Genomic DNA, 17,127 nt, shown 5'->3' with positions numbered 1-17,127 from the left:
CGTGACTAACATGACCGGATCCGCTCTCTTTGGTGGAGTTGAGGGGTTGGAATAATTCAGAAAAATTAGAAAAAATGAGGTATTTGCAATTTACGAACGGGTGATCAAATCTTAATGAAATTGGATATCTAGAAGGATCTTGTGCTTTAGAACTCTTATTTTAAATTCCGACCAGATCCGTTGCCGTTGGAGGGGGAAACCGGAATTCTTGGAAAACTTGAAAATTGGGGTATCTTTATCTTACGAATAGGTGATCGGATCTTTGATACATAGAAAGATCTTGTGTCTTAGATGCTCTATTTTTGACTCGAATCGGATCCGTGGACATAGAGGGTTGGAGGGGGAAGCAGAAATCTCGGAACGCGCTTAGAGTGGAGAGATCGGGATGAAACTAGATGGGAAGAATAAGCACAAGTTCTAGATACGTGATTGACATAATTGGAACGGATCCTTTCTCTTTGGAGGAACTGGGGGGTGTTAATTTGGAAAAATTAGAAAAATTGAGGTATTTTTAACTTAAGAACGGGTCATTGGATCTTAATGAAATTTGATATATAGAAGGAAATCATGTCTCAGAGCTCTTATTTTAAATCTCGACCAGATCTGTTGACATTGGGGGGAGTTGGAGGGGGAAATCAAAAATCTTGGAAAACGCTTAGAGTGGAGGACCAGGATGAAGGTTAGTGGGTAGAATAAGCAAATGTCGTAGATACGTGGTTGACGTAACCGTACTGGATTCGCTCTCTTTGGGGGAGTTAGGGGGTGGGATTCAGTGCTTTGGCGAGTTTGGTGCTTCTTGACGTGCCAGGACGATGGAAATTGGTAGGCGTGTCAGAGAGCTGCAAAAATTGACTTGATAAAGTCGTTTTCCCTGATTCGACCATCTGGGGGGCTGAAGGGAGAGGAAAAAATAGAAAAAAATGAAGTGTTTATAACATACGAGTGAGTGATCGGATCTTAATGAATTTTGATATTTAGAAGGCATCGATACTTGGAGCTCATATTTTAAACCCCGACCGGCATTAAGCCTCTGATTTTACTTTTGAGTCAGTTTATTGATTCTCAGAATTTTGTTAGAGCTGATACCATATGAGCTCTTGGCTCTTCTGGCCTTGTCACGAATGCCATATGAGTTCTTAGCTCTTGTTAAGCGTGGGTGCTTTGGAAGACGGAAGATTTGTTGGATGTTTTCTAGAGTAATTGTGTACGGATATTTCTTGATACCCGTTTAACTGACCGTATAGATAGACAGATAGATAGATAAGTGTATTTCAAAAGCCCATGGGCCATATACACCAAAAAATATAAATAAAATAACAAACAAGCAATTAAATTAAACAACAGTTTGAATTACAAACACGCACAAAACAGAATAACAACGCGAAAATGCCAAATCTAACAACAAAAGAAATTAATCATATAAAACTTTTTCTTCTTCTTATTAAGGATTTATCTGTATACACTCCCACTCGAAATATTATGGTTGGGTTACTATTTTGCAGAATACCCGGAAGCATCAAATTAATCACATGTAAATAAATTTCCCGTAAATCCAAGAGCACCGGGCATTTCTGGAAAAAATGATCCAGGTCTTCATCTCATCCTTACAAAGGGGACAAACATACCGCCTATCAGGACCAACCATAATTTTTTTTTGTCAAACGTAGTTGCCTGTTCTAGATTGGAAGATAATTCGCCCTAAGCTGAATCCAACGTCGTAGAATCATGGCCGGTAAATTAAATTTAAAATAAACCTCCTCTCCAAAACTAGGCTTTGCCTGATTTTAATGTTGTAGAGTTTTATAATCTAAAACCAGCCCTTGCCAATGCTGAATTTCCTGACTCTCTAATAAAAATCGTACCTGGCTTTCTAAATCTGTTGGTGTATCACTAGAACAAAGACCATTATTCCATAAAGAAGGCATTGCTATTTTTTCTAGTGATGATTTAATTTGGGATGGTCACGAGGTTTTTAAACCACTTTTCAACATCTGATCATATGCCGCTCTTACTAGTCTACCTTCATTACTCTTAGTTAACTTCAACCAGAATCTAAGCATTAAAATATACCTACGTAGCTTTAAAGAAAACAGGCCCATATCACCTTTCAGAATCTGTGAATTGAGTTGTCTGATGTAGACCAAACACTCTTTTATAGAACTGGAGCTGAAGGGACTCCAGTTGCTGTACCCTTTCTCCACCCCATATCTCTGCTCCATATTCTATCAGGGGTAAAATTTTTGTATTAAATATTCTTTTAGGCATTTTTAGGTTTTTAATCCCCATCATCTTCGGGTTTCTAAAAATTGCTGACATGGCCACTCTACATCTTAATTATTTCATCAACATGACTCTTTAGGCTTCCATTTTCCGATAAGATAAAGCCTAAATCTTTTATTCTTTTAGTTATAATTAGTTCCTTATTGTTAAATTTAAATGTATATTTTTCTCCGCCCCCTACACTCCTTTTTTTAAATAACAACTTCGCTCTTTTCAGTATTCAGCCTTAATTTTTTTATCTGCAAATATTTAACTGACCGTGTATTAAAGCTGCACAAGTTGCACAAAAGCATGGTTTTAACTGACCGTATTACACTTCTGCAAAAACATATGGATGAATCTAGGATCTAGGGCTATAATGAGAGAAAGTATGAGGTAGCTCGTTGAACTCCCGGCTGAAGGTCAAAAGCCCTGCCAAGGGTATACTGCTAATGAAAAGCAAATCTTTTGTTCAAACTAAGCCTTTATCATAAGTTACATGGGATTCCGAGAGAAAATAAAACATTGTTTACTTTGAGGATTTCCATTGTGCCGGTAAATATTATTATATATTCTAATCATCTCGTTTTGAAAAGGCTCCTCATTTTAACGACAGGAAGTTTCATTAACTATCTTTTGCATCGACATCTTTTTGCACATTTCGTGATGATAATCAAATTGCTTTAATGAATTAAAATGTAAATCAAACTGTTGTATGTTGAATTAATCAAACGCGATTGAACTAGTATGTTTTGATTCGAAAATACTCTGGCATATAGTTAGAACAAGCATGATCACAATGAATACTATTAAAACTATTAGCCTTCGACAAATGATTTGGAAACACGGGATTGCAGGTGATTGCAAAATTTTTAAAATACTTGCACAAATTTTAAATCGCCCGCGGAAGTTTACCCTCCCAGTTCAAACAAATGAGTTATAAATAGTATATGTTAGAACAAGACGTTACTCTCCATCGCTTGCCAAATTTGAAACTCTATAAGAAATAACAAACAAACCATCAGAAGAGCGGAACTCCTCCTCTGCATTCTGTCGGGCAAACTGGCTCAAATCATTTGTAATGTGAATTTTGGAGCCTTAGGTTGACATAATCCCACTGCTAACCCTTTGGAATATATAGCTAAACAAGTTGTGAGGATGTTTGAATCCACAACGTTGCAGGGTGTGCATTAGATCAAATTGAAATCGAAACATATCTGTTTCACGAAATTTTTATTTCTTCGGGTGACACATACAGACTACTGCTATAGTAGAACCTAGCATTTAAACAAGCTATTCTGCCAAAAGAATTTTAATAAGAAACTCGAGTGGAGTAGTCATTTCTATACATTTCTATGTTTTTCTTGAAGATGATTATAATTTGAACGAGATGTGATTTAACTAATATTATAATTTGTAGACAGAATGAGCCCATAATGAACTCTATCATGCTCTAATATCCTGCTAACAGAGGAGCAAAGAGAAAAGAAATAGACACATCAGTGCTGATATGTCACATCAGTGCGAACTGATGACAGCAGCACTGATTGCACTTTATTTAGACGTGATACATACACTTTCATCTTATTCGTTTTCCAATTCTGTATCTGTCCAATTCTTTGTTTTTTGTTTCTATTTTGAATTTGTTCTTTTTTTCTTTATCGTTTAAATAATACGCGCTAAATATTGTTTTGTAGATAAAGAAATCACGTCCTATTTCAGGGCTTGTAATATAGAAATAACTTTAGTTTTCTTTCTCTCTTCTGGTTCTTCTCCATCTTTATGTTTGATATTGAAAAAATAAGTTAATTAATTGACTTAATTTATGGCGTAGTAGGCTAATCGTAGGAACAATGGAAAAGTCGTTTTAGTTTTGCTTATAAAGGACGGAAATGTAGGATTGCAAATTAAATTTCAAGTAATTCCGTAACTTTCATATTTTTCAGTACAATTCTTGCTATTTTTAGATTAGGTCATTTTCGTTTTTAATCTCAGGTATTAATTTGCAGATGATATATATTCTAATGGTCTCACCGATGACTCATTTTCACAAGAACCAGAAATTCCTCTTGACAACCAAGATAAATTTCCAACCTATCAGCAAGAGGGCATAATGACTGCGTTGCAAAAATCTCAGCTAAATACAACACTAGCTGACGACGAGTCAATTTCCTATATGCAATTAGCTCAACAGAGAGTAGCTGAATATATGGCACAAGCTCAAGTAAGTCTTTTTGAGTAAGATCTTGTGGGCAATCTTTATTCACATTAATTTTTTAACATTAATTTTTAGACCTATTTTAGCACCCTGAACTCGCAAAACCTCTGAAAGTTCATTCATTTTTCTCACACTTTCATCTAGGATGATTAACTCATCAACATAATCTATGTCCAAGAGAGTTTTTCCTCCCCAATTGATTCCGTGTTCACCCATTGCCTTTCCTATGCTCCTTAAGACAAAGTCTATCAAAATGGTCCATATAAATTGAATTAAAACGCAACCTTGCTTCGCTCCTAATTTAATACGAAACCACCTATTAGCGTTATTTTCTACCTTAACCGCATCAATGTTATTCTCTCGTACATAGAACTAATCTCTATAATTTATTTATCTGGTATACATACAAGGATATAACCTTTGTCAAAGCTCTTCTATCAGTTCAACCAAACGCTTGCTCATCTATCTATATAAAAATAAGTTGTTTGTGTACTGACGTCATGTTTGTCCTCTGTCGAATGACGTCGTGTATATATTTCGTATGTTTGTATATGATGTCAACGGCTTTGTATATGATGTCCAAGACTTTGTATATGACGTCATTATAAGTAAAAAGCTACAAAACCAAAAAAAAAGAAAAAACTAAAAAAGAAAAAAAATTAATGTATGTTTTTTTTGTATGTTTGAGGGTTTGCGTATGACGTCTGAAAAATAAAGAAGAAAATGAAAACTAAAAAAGAAAAAAAGGTAAAAAACTAAAAAAATTTAAAAAAAACTAAAAAAAAATAAAAAAGCTAAAACACTAAAAAAAGAAAAAAACTAAAAAAGAAGGAAAAAAAGAAAAACTAAAAAAAAGAAAAACTAAAAAAAAATAATTAAAAACTAAAAAAGAATAAAAACTAAAAAAAGAGACACAAATTACGACGGGGATACCGGGACACTTTTGCGAGTTGGTGTGCCTAGTATTTATTTTAAGATCCTTACAGATTAACAACTTCAGCGTTTAATCGAAGCGAGGAAACAAAACCAAAGTGTTGCTCTCGAAACTTTTTACTTGGCGAAGCCGAACAAAGGTTGCCACAACACCTCACGTTGCCCATGCAACATAGACCTAGTTTATATCTAACCTCACCTCCACCATATTCAAAAACCTCCTTTACCATACTATCAACATCTGGGGTTTATTATTTTTTAATCCTTTTAGTACTGTCACTAATTCTTCCTCACAAAATAAATCTTTCTTTACATCCAAAGTGTCACAAACTTTTCCATTCTTCCCTATGCCCTTTCCTTTAACTCTATCACTATTTAGTACATTCTCTAAATGTTCTGCCCATGTCTTGAATTCTTTCCTTCTCACTAATTATAGCCCCGTTCCTATCTTTAAGTGCGACAAGCCCAGATTGACTGTTACCTCCTAATTTATTAATATGCCAGTACAGTATTTTACTATTATGCTGTCTGACTGCATCTTCCAGATCTTTGGGAATTTTATCCATCGCTTCCTCTTCACCCTTCCTTAATTCATATTTTAATGCGTTCTCCACTTTCTTTACAAAATTAAACCTAGACACTACTAGATAGTGATTCTTACTTTTAAGATAAATAACAGCACTCTTATATACCTTAATATCTTGTATTGATTCTGCCATTCGTCAGTTTACAATAACAGAATTAATAAGGTTATCTGTCTTACCATCATTTGAGAACCATGTTAACTTATGGATCATTTTGTGATCCATAACTTATGGATCATATAGAGCAGTACCGTGCGATCAACTGTGTTGAGTTTCGACGAGGAAGACTTAATTGATTACTATGAGTAACGCAGGTTTCGTAGGGTTCAGAGGGAGTATTGGGTCCATCTCTTCTTGGCAAAGAATGCAAAGTCTCGTCTGTTCTTAGTAGCTAAAAAGCTGTCTCAAATAGATAGAAAATGTATCGCATTTTACAGAATGCCGAAGAAATCTTTCGGCTTCTCCACTTTTACGAATTTCGCGTTAAATTCCTGGTCTGACATGTTGAGAGCCAAAATAATTGGACAATATCAACGCAGTAGCTCCCGAAAATGTGTGGGACAACACTGCAACGCAACTGTGACCACGGCTGGAGGCTCATACGGAACTGGTTTTAGATTGATTGGAAACTAGTCTCATCTGGATTGCCTCACGGGCCGGCCCCCACTCTACTTCAAGTTCATGGCCACAAAAGAGTTGCGTGTGCAATCGGTTAGTAATTCTAGTCTCAAAACAGTTGCCCCGTGGGTGCTGGGCCTAACATTCTATTATTAATGCCTTCCCAACCTCAACAAGACCTGACAGCTTCCTTGTTCATCACGAGCCCTACTCCTTGCCTATGCACCCCATACTTCCTGCCTGACTAAATAAATTCTGTATCACCTAATTTCATGTTTCATACCCCTGGGATGTGAGTTTCTGAAACTTCTACCGAGTCCAGTTTGAAGTGTATGAAATTGTAAATCAGAATGTCGATACAATAGCTGGTTTTTAACGTCGTAACGTTCCAAGTTGCAACTTTCTTTTTTTATCATTGAAATTATTATGGCCTTAGGAAAAGCAATGGTCTCAAAACTATTGCTGTAACTCATCTTCTTAAGTCTACACGAAACACTTAAGCCGGCTTAGAGACGAACAGCAAGAAGTCCCTGGAACCTCCAGCTGCATGGAGGCTTTTTGCGATCCCAGGCCCATCTTGGTCACAATAGGCTTATCAGCACTTGGTGATGCTCTTCTATAACCAGTAGTTGAAATCCTGCACAGACAATCTCAAGTCTATTACCTCCGACTCATTATAAATTAGTCCCTACAAATATTATGATACTGCGGGGAGGCAACCCATGATATTTAACTTAGCTAGGAAGAGATTTTTAGCCCTAAAAACAACCAAAACAAATCAAAGCCAGAAGAATTATCCATTCACCAGAATTCAGTACGAATGTTGTGTTGTTTACTAGGCAATAATTTCCTCAAGGTGTACCGCTCCTCAAGGTCACTTTGCAGTGCTGTTAGCAGTCACAGTTTTGGTTAGGAAAACTCATGAAAGGTTTACTCTGATGCCTTTATGTGGCTACGCAAGCAGGATTTCCCTGTCCGGAGTAGGGGAGGAAGAAAGGAACTTATGACAGAGCGGTGACCCCAAACCATCTCACAACAACGGAACAGCTCCAACCGTCTATGCCCAGCCTATCCTCGCCAGGATACTTTTTATTATTTAAAATAAATTTAGTGAGTGATAATGAATTGTCACGTCTTCTTCAAAAATGTTTTAAGTTCCTGAGCAGAAATTACTGACCAAGTCAGGACTTCAAATATTAAGAAGATTTATTAAATGCGGTTGTTCAATTTTTTTTTGCGACGTTTTGCTCTTCCTGTTTACATTTACAATGGAAGTTGTGGATTTGTAGATTCCCCGACTAGGATAGACTGGGCATAAAAGGTTGGAGTTTTTCGGGTTTGGCTTCTTTAACCCGAATTACTGCTTTGTAATAAGCCCTTTCGTCCGTCTGCATCCCCGACTGGGATACCCTGCTTTTGCGGTCTTATGGTGGTGTAAGGGTGGACTTTCCAAGAGTTAGCCTACCTAGAACTGTGACTGCAAATACTGCTGCAGGGTTACCTTGCTTCGGTGAGCTCTTTGGGCTCAAATATCTCTTCCTAGCTAAGTTATCTATTGGCTGCCTTTTCCTCAATGAAGTATAATTTTTATAGGTATGAATATGTAATGAGTTGAAGGTAATAATCTTGAGCTTGCTTGCGCTGGACGTCGATTCTTGATAGTAGAAGAGCATCACAAAGTTTGAAAAACCATTTAGTGACCAAGATGGGGCCAGAATTGCACAAAGCCTCCGTTTATACTGGAGATCACAGGGACTTCTCACCTACCGTTTTAAGTAGAAGCGCTTCGTAAAGACTTTAAGAATATATTAGTTCCTGACCTGCTCTGATGGGAGCCATTGCTTTCCTGAGGATATAACAATTTCAATGACCTAAATAAGATGAAAATTGTAACTTGGAAGGTTATAAAGTTAAAAAAACAGCTATCGTGTTAATATTTTGACTGACAAATTCAGACTGTTTGAACTGGACTTGTTGGGGGTTTCAGAAACTCATATACTAGGGGTAAGAATCATGAAATTATGTGGTATGGAATTTATTTACTCAGGCAGAAAGGAGGGGCTGCATTGGCAGGGAGTAGGGCTAATGGTGAATAAGGTAGCTTCTTAGTTTGGGAAGGTAGTTTTGAGAAGTAGTTGTCTTTTTTACGACTAAAAAGTGCAGGGTGTCGGGCATAGTAGTGAATGGCCCTGTACAGTAGAATCGAGTAGATAGTCGTGACTCGGATGAATTTTACTTACAATTACAGGAATAGATGGACAGAATCCAACATAGAAGTGTTGTTTTTATTAGAGGATTTTGACGCCCAGTTTGATAGAAATAGGGATGTATGTTGTCTCAGCCTGGGTAAATTTGATCTAGGAAAGGAAAATAGCAACGGTTGTAGACTGCTGCAATTTTGTAGGTATAATAGTCTTGTTGCAACCAGTGCGATATTTGGTCATAAAATAGCCCATATGTTAAAATCGTACTCACATGATGGTAAGACAGCCAACCTTATTGACTATGTTATAGTAAACTGAAAACTGGCAAATAGATACAAGACACTATAGAAATTTGAGATGGCCACTTGTTGTCGTAGAAACTTCAAAAATAGCTGATTCAATTGGAAATTGAAAAGGCCGGGGCCCTTTTTAATATTCGAAAGTGATTAAAGGGTAACTTACCGTCCTTCCACGCCCACCATATTTCCAAACGCATCCATCCAAAATTTTGAGGTAGCCATTTTATTAAGGGTGGTTGAAAGTTCGGGAAATTATGTATTTGACAACCCCCAATACATTCTCAGGACCAAAACACAATTTGCACTTTACTAAAAACAAAATACATTTAAAAGCCATTTTGTTAAACATAAATTAAAGGTCCAGAAATTACGTCTTTGAGGATGACGGCACCCTTCCCCACAGCCCTCAGGGCAAGGGTTGCAAGTTATGCCCTTGGGGCAAATAAGGTATATATATATACATAGAAAGAGTGATTGTATAAACTAAACTTCGCAGGGGGCTCATTGGATTGGTAATAAGAAATTCTAGTGTCCTTCGTAAGATTCAGAGTGACCGGAAGGTGGACACCCCCCCCCCCACAGCTCATATTTCCCGAAATGCATCTAATAGAAATTTTGAGATGACAATTTGTTGTCGTAGAAACTTCGAAAACGGCTCATTCGATTGGAAATTGAATGGATTAATGCCATTTTTATTATTCGAAAGTGATTGGAGGGCAACAGGCTCCCCCACGCCCATCAATTCCCCAAACACATCTAATCAAAATTTTGGGATAGCCATTTTGTTCAGCGTAGTTGAAAGTTCTAGAAATTATGTCTGACAACCCCCATACATTGTCAGGACCAGAACCTGATTTGCACTTTATTGAAAACAAATACATTTAAAATGTTTTCACTTTGTTTTTACTTGTTTAAAATGTTTTGCTAGATATATGAAGGGGGAAGTCCTCCCTCTTGGAATCCAATTGCAACGCGATTGTCTCATACCCTTTTTTAAGAGAAACAAGAGATTGGAGGACAAGCAGCCCTTTTCTCAAGCCCATTTATTTTCCAAACGCATCCAATCAAAATTTTGAGACAGCCATTTTGTTCAGCATAGTAAAACGGTCCAGCAACTATGTCTTTAGGGATATTATGCTTGTCAACCCCCCACAATTTTGCAGTTTGTCCACTATGCTTTAAAACTAAACGTTGCTTCAAAATAAATCAAAAGGCTGTGTTCATGGTTTCCAATAAGACATCCTAGCAATGTATCGAGATTTTGGGAATGCTGCTATTACTACTTCTGCTCTCACAATTTAAATAAATAAAAAGAGTGTAAGTGTATCCGGGTTGTCAAAATGCATCGATAGAATCTTTTGGGAATGACATTAAGGTTTATTTTTCGGATCAACTTCGAAAGCTATAAAATTTAATTAATCGTTGAAAAGTTTCTCCAGCATACAAATACAAACCGATACTGTGGATTCTTATAGAAAAAAAAAACTGAAAAAATATACAGTATTATTTTTTCCTTGAAAAAGACTATGAAAAACGAAACATAAATTAATTCAAAAAACTTCTTCCACAAAACAAGTTTTTCAAAGAAAGTAAAGGGCTCCATTAAGTCGAACTTGAACAGAAATAAAGTCAAATAATCTTCGAAGCGTAAAACTACCACAAACCATCATCAATAAATAAATGAAACTCAAAACGAACAGAAATTGCAAAAAATAGCCAAGTCACGAGCAAAAATTAACAAGCGTAGGGCTGATAACCCCCATGCTTTCTCAAGACCAGAATACAATTTTCGCTTTACTGAAAAAAATACGTTTGAAATGTTTTCACCTTTCTTACTTTATTTTTTTTTCAGAATCTTAAGGAACAAATGTTTTTTTTTTTTTTTTTTTTTTTTTTTTTTTTTTTTTTTTTTTTTAGTAGGATGAGTTTGAAAACCAAGGTTAAGAAGACTAATTTACTACGACTTGGAATAAGTGAAGGTTAAAAGGTGATTTGGGGTAATGAGAAGATCGATCAAGTGAACAGCTACACTTACTTCGGTGGATTTATTAGTAAAGATGGCAGATGCTGTGAAGATTTAAGAAGTAGAATAGCCAAAGGCCCAGGTTTTTTTTTCACAGTTGAAAAACGTTTGGAAGGATAGGAAGATAAGTTGCAAATCAAGATTAGAATGTTGGAAGCTATAGTAATGAAAGTTTCAAGCATGGTTCTGAAGCGTAAAGACGAAGAAGGATTTTTTAGGTGTTTTTCAGAAAAATTATCTACGGATTCTCTTGGGTACCCGTCTGACTGATCGTATTTCAAACAGAAAGCTGCACGAAAAGTGTGGTTCAATCCAGCTTTCTAAGGTCATATGGAGAGAAATGTTGAGATGGGCTAGAGTATACTTATCGCAAATCCCCCCCAAGAAAAATCCTTTGATCTATTCTGACTAAGTGTCGCGCCTGTCTGCACCCAAATTTTCTTTTGGAACACGGCAAATTTCAACAAATTAGGAGATTCACTGACAATGTTTGGTGTAATGACCATGGGGGTGAATTTCACCTGATTCTGAGAAATCTTTTTAAAGTTTTGAACTCTCCCAATTATACGAAAGAATCTTCTTTTTACGCATATTCTTCGTAGAATACACTTTCATATTTGAATTTATAATTTAAGCATTTTATTCTTTCAAGGAACTATATATGTGCCTACATGCAGGGAGTGGTAGAAGAGCATTTCTGCCCCTTTAATTGGCTCTGACGACCCTCTCCCCATGCTAGTTGAAAATACCCAAAAAAAACCCTTTGTTTCTCTCCCACTCTAGAAAAATTATGTGCGTAACCTTGGTTATTATCAGTTGTGTTTTATAGGAATACCTCCAAAAAACAGACTTGGCGAAACGGGTAGCGGATTGGCATGAAGCAATTCTTCCGCATTTAGAAGAGTCAGAAAAGCGCCCAAATTTTGACATACACGAATACGGGACTTTTGTTCTGAATAAACTAACCGAAAATTTTGAAAAGGAGTGGCTTCACTTTGGTGAAGTAGTTCAAGGAAAACCAGCTGCGGAAGTTGGGAGGTTTTTCTCTGCTACTCTTCAGCTCGTAAGATCTTTTCTTTTTCTTTTAATCTATATGCATCTTAAATCCTCCTTATTATTTTTGCTTTTATCTTATGTTTTGGTGTCATAATAAGAAAGTCTTAAGATATATTTTCACAACTCTTAGAAGACTGGAAATAAGGTTAAGGAGGCTTTTGTGAAAATATTTGTTAGTATTACTCTTTTTTTTCCTTTTTCTTTTTTAACCCTAATGAAGAAAAACTATGCAGAAAAATATATGGTATTAACTGTACAACTTTTAACTGTACAACTTTGGCTTAGTTTTGCTGTACCGTTTATAATATTATGTCAACTAATGTTTGAACTGGAGGTAGCCTGGTGATTCATTTGTTGTTGCTTTTTTTTAAATATTATTTTTTTTTATTTATTGTCATTTACTTATCGTTTTTCATCGGTTTTTCAAGCACCCACTAGACACAGTAACTTTGGAAGCTATGTGTAGTTCTTCGTCTACGGTCTTCCTTCACGTATTTTTCTCTCTCTTCTCCTTCTCTCTCTTTCTTTCTGTATCTCTCTCTCTCCCTCTCTCTCTCTCTCTCTTTTTCTTTCTTTCTTTCTTTCTTCATTTCTTTCCTTATTCCGGTTATACTGTTTAAAACGTAAATAAACTTGACCAGGCAAAGTAAGTGAAAACCTTTTCAATAGCTATGAAATCAGTTTCAATTTTTTAAACTTGAAAGTTTGAAGTTACTCCCGTTACTCTGTAAAGCGAAATGTGCACCCTCTCCTTGTTGAATAATTAGACAGAAATGTTGGTTGCTTAAAACCTTGTGGTAAGCTTTCGTTTTATTGGATGAATACCAAACTACTTTTCGGCTTTTGAAATTTGCTTTCTTTAAATTTTTATGCTAATTTTTATTATGTACTTTCTAATATGTAGTTCACAACTGTTTCCCAGGGCTAAATGCCATTTTTTCATATATGTCGTATGAATCCAATATTTTTATGATGGTTGCCATTTGAATTTTTGAGGTTGTCCTTCAATTCTTGCTCAAGGGGGCTTATCTGCACCCAAGCCATGTTTTATATATAAATAATGACTAAGAACACACTGCCTTTCAATCATAAAAATCAAAAACAAGAAGAGCAATAGGGAATTATTTTCGTAAGACAGTGGAATTCTAATTTGAATTAATATTCTGGCCCTATGTCCAAGGGCTGTCCTCAGCAAAAAGTAAATATATAAAAGAAAAGAGACTTTCAATAAAATACGACCATTAAAACTAAAAAAAATTAGATTTTTAAAACAGTCCTAGCATCCTTACTTCAGCGAGATTCAGCCAGGACTGATAAATAAAGTGAGGTGAAACGAGGCAATTCATTGAAATGAAAGAAAAATAATTAAATACTTTTTGAAGAATCCGCCCCGGATTAGCAATGACCTAGGCATAAAGCAGGTTATTCGAGACGCGATTAAAATTAGACTTAAGATTAATGATAATATTTGCTTAAATAGGGCCTTGGGGGAATATTCACTAATTGCTCTATACACAAATTTAATTAGAAACGATCTTACAAAATATATTAAAATACCAGTAGACATTAACACAGAACCAGATACAAAAAGACCTTTGAGGCTACTTGTGCACTTCTTTCCTCCTTTTTTAAGGGGTCTATATAACATCTTACGATGTGTCAATTACATATTATCAATATACAAATTGAGCCTCTGAATTAGAAAGCCATAAAAAAACTTGCAAATATAGGAACCAATTTGAGAAGGACTAGGGAGGGATCATTAGCCTCCCCCGTTCTAGAAATTGAAAAATACCTTTTTTTGGCATTTTCATTGGAAATGCCTTTCTAGTATTTTTATCGAAGAAAATTCAAAAGAAACGCTATTACTCCAAAATTTTTGTGAATCGGATCCGCTGCTTGCATAAAAGCAGTTTTTTTTTATATAAAAGAAGTTTGTACTAATCCTTTCTTATCAATAAACATTCTTAATCCAACTGAGGATATGATTAGACCAATAACATTTTTGCATACTTTGTGATATATTAAATATTTGAAACTTAATTTATTCTAATAGCTTAAGCTGTACTCAGATGGCTGTTTTAAAATGATATTGTTCTAACCGGACTTTAACCTTTACCCAGCAATGTTTTTGGAGGGGACGAGGGGCTTAGACTGAGTAAAGTTCGGTGAATCTTTTCACCTTTGAAATAACCATTAACAATTGCCTAAATTCAAATGCACATTTTGATTTTTTTACCTTTTTTTTTCAGGCAAATAGTTTAAACATAGATATAAAAGATGATGGTCATTTAGCTATCGATACAATGCATGTAAAATTTTTGAAGTCGGAAAGGCATCACGAATGCATGGATGAAGGTGAAGCATTCCAACAACAAAAGAAGAATGGGAAAAGGAAAATTACATAATTCTTTTTTTGTAATTATGCTGTTATTTTGATAAGAATTTTATGTATATTAATATGTTGTTTTCTTATAGTTCGCTGACTTGATCAAAAATTCTTTTGTATTTTCACTGGATCTTTTAACATATTATTACTACTGCTAGGAATGTGTTACGGTGTATGCTGCATGAGGCTGATACCCTTCTCCATTTTGTCCTATGTAAATCTTCTATTTTGGCCACCTCCCATAATCTCCAAAATGTTAGGCTCGGTCCTAATATAGGGGAGAACTGGATTAATCCCTTGGTACGTGTCGATTTAGAAGAAACAGCGTCTTGGCCGTCACCCAGATGAAACTTCTGGCACCACAAAAGTAGAAAAAATCTATTATGTTCGCCCAAAATGGTGTTACCTACTAAAATGGAAGTAAAATTCACGTTTTTCATGTTCCCAGTAAAGAAAATACGTTCAGTATCATTAGATACTCAAACCAGAGAATTTGAGCCTGTCCCCCCCCACAACATACACTGAACCTTGATACTTACGATTTGTCTGGCTCATTCGTGATTTTTATGACTATTTCGCTCGCTTTTGGTTCTTTTCTACAATTTTTCCTCTTCCCTCTTGAAATATATTTTGTCTTCTGTACAAGGGATTATATTTTTGGTAGGGTTTGAAGTTCCAAATATTTGTTGTTAACATTGAAATTGTGACGGGGAAAGTAACATAAACATGACTTGTATCAATGCTTCGTATATTTGTTTGCCTCGTCATCGCAAATTTTAACGATACCCATTACCAAGTTTATATCCAGAGTCTTAAATTAAAGATCAGCATTACAGTGCAACATAATAACTCTACGAGCATTCTATGGACAGGAAATTGGAAGTTTGGAAGTTTCATCTCATAAGTTTCTTCATGAGATAATGTCACACTTCTCATAGAAATATTTCCAGACGTTGCGGCTGCTCATGTACTGCTCGTATGATCTTTTTAAGTAGGGTCAAGTGTAGTTTTTTATTCTGCATTTTCTGGCGCAACAGAAATTCCATCACTAATAATTCTTTCCATGTAAATAAAAAGGAATATAAAATCTATGCTGAAGGACATACAGCTAAATGAGTTTTATTATCTAACAAATCGCTTTTGCCATTTTTAAAGGTCTACATAGAGTAGTTAGGGTGTAAAAACTTATTTTTGTCGTCCAGTTAAAAGCAAAACTAAAATCAATAAGTGTTCAATGTATTGAAAATCAAAACGATTAATAAGAGATCTATACTTTGAATGGAATGTACGTCACGAACTATCACTTCACATTTTCTTCTCTTTTCTTGGAAAAAAAGGATATGTGTCAACCGGCTGAGCTGTTAGCTACGATTCACTCCTTTTTCTGTTTCAATAGAACAACAAAACAAATTATTAATGGACACTGATCAAGATCATATTTTGGTGATCGTCTGTGGTTCTGCTTCTCCACTTGACCGAACTCTGCGATGCTTCTCTGAGCTTGATCTTCTTTCATCAACTAATGATGTTGGACGAGGCTGTAGAAAACCATAAGTTGGCACGAAAGACACAGGTGAAACCGGGGACATTGGGCTGCTAATGTATGGTGTTGTCGTATTCAAACGGTGATCGTTTTTTCTCTGATTCCCTTTGTTTAAAGAACTCTGAAAAATTCAAATACAAGAAAATAATTATAATACTTTTGAAGATGCGGTCAAGAAATTGGTTATCGTGGTTATGAGTTTTGTATTCAAGCTAAGAGTGTCTTCATATGTTTGTCTGTTTTTGGGGGAGGGGGGATAAGAAAAAATATTTTTGAAAAGTGATATATCTTAGGCAACTGTCTTAAAAAAGATGATTGTCCTGACCTTTTTATTTCATTGACGTTTAATTCGTAATTTTCGTCCGATTTTGGTAGGCCGGTGAAATGACTACTCTCCGGAAGACTCCTCATCACATAAAATCGCTGAATCCGCATTGTTTTCAGTTAAGTCATAAAAATAAAAGTAGGTTGTAGCTATATGGGACGAGAGAATTATCCGAGCAACTCTTGCAGTGATACTGACTCTTCAAATTGAGACTTCTCGGCAAGTGCCTGGACGATTATGCAGATTAGATACTTTATTTTTGGGAAATTATTATAATTTAGAAGCTGTAGAAACTGATCGAACTATATCAGAAAACTAAATTAGCAGCTTAATTGCTAAGGTGTAGACAGTTCTCTGTCGAAACCGATAGAGAAACACTAAGACACTTGGGCTAAATTTAGCCCAAGGGCTAAATTCTTACCTTAACCTGCAAAAGACAAGGATAAATGGCTATTGTAAACCAAATATTTATATTAAATAGATATATTTGTATTTGCAACTGTGTCATTCACTGCTGATAATTAAGTGTGAAAGCAATCGTAATTTCGTGAGAACAATCACAGATTTTTTTTATATTGGATAACGGAGCTAGCGTTCTCAATGTAAGCTGCTTAAAACAATAACAACAGATTATCTATCATTGACTGAAAATAATGTAGTTTATCGGGGGTTTTAG

At 35.6% G+C, this 17,127-nt stretch overlaps 2 protein-coding genes across 9 annotated transcripts in view; one reads left to right on the top strand and one right to left on the bottom strand.

Annotated features, from left to right (window-relative positions):
* Window positions 1–14,654, top strand: part of LOC136032778 (condensin-2 complex subunit H2-like) — an 86,988-nt gene extending 72,334 nt beyond the window's left edge. For both annotated transcript variants that reach the window (XM_065713138.1, XM_065713139.1), the window contains 3 exons: window positions 4,269–4,483; window positions 11,968–12,201; window positions 14,447–14,654. In XM_065713138.1, coding sequence (XP_065569210.1) covers window positions 4,269–4,483; window positions 11,968–12,201; window positions 14,447–14,602 — 605 coding nt within the window. In that variant the 3' untranslated portion in view covers window positions 14,603–14,654. The remainder of the gene's footprint in view (window positions 1–4,268; window positions 4,484–11,967; window positions 12,202–14,446) is intronic.
* A 1,149-nt stretch (window positions 14,655–15,803) lies between these two features.
* The window catches only part of LOC136032777 (kazrin-like), a 161,104-nt gene continuing 159,780 nt past the window's right edge, over window positions 15,804–17,127 (bottom strand). For all 7 annotated transcript variants that reach the window (XM_065713132.1, XM_065713130.1, XM_065713133.1 and 4 more), the window contains one exon: window positions 15,804–16,247. In XM_065713132.1, coding sequence (XP_065569204.1) covers window positions 16,017–16,247 — 231 coding nt within the window. In that variant the 3' untranslated portion in view covers window positions 15,804–16,016. The remainder of the gene's footprint in view (window positions 16,248–17,127) is intronic.

Source organism: Artemia franciscana, chromosome 11, assembly GCF_032884065.1.
Source record: "Artemia franciscana chromosome 11, ASM3288406v1, whole genome shotgun sequence".
Lineage (NCBI taxonomy): Eukaryota > Metazoa > Arthropoda > Branchiopoda > Anostraca > Artemiidae > Artemia > Artemia franciscana.
Note: the sequence above shows the minus strand (reverse complement) of the source record. Positions and strands in the feature narration are given on the sequence as shown.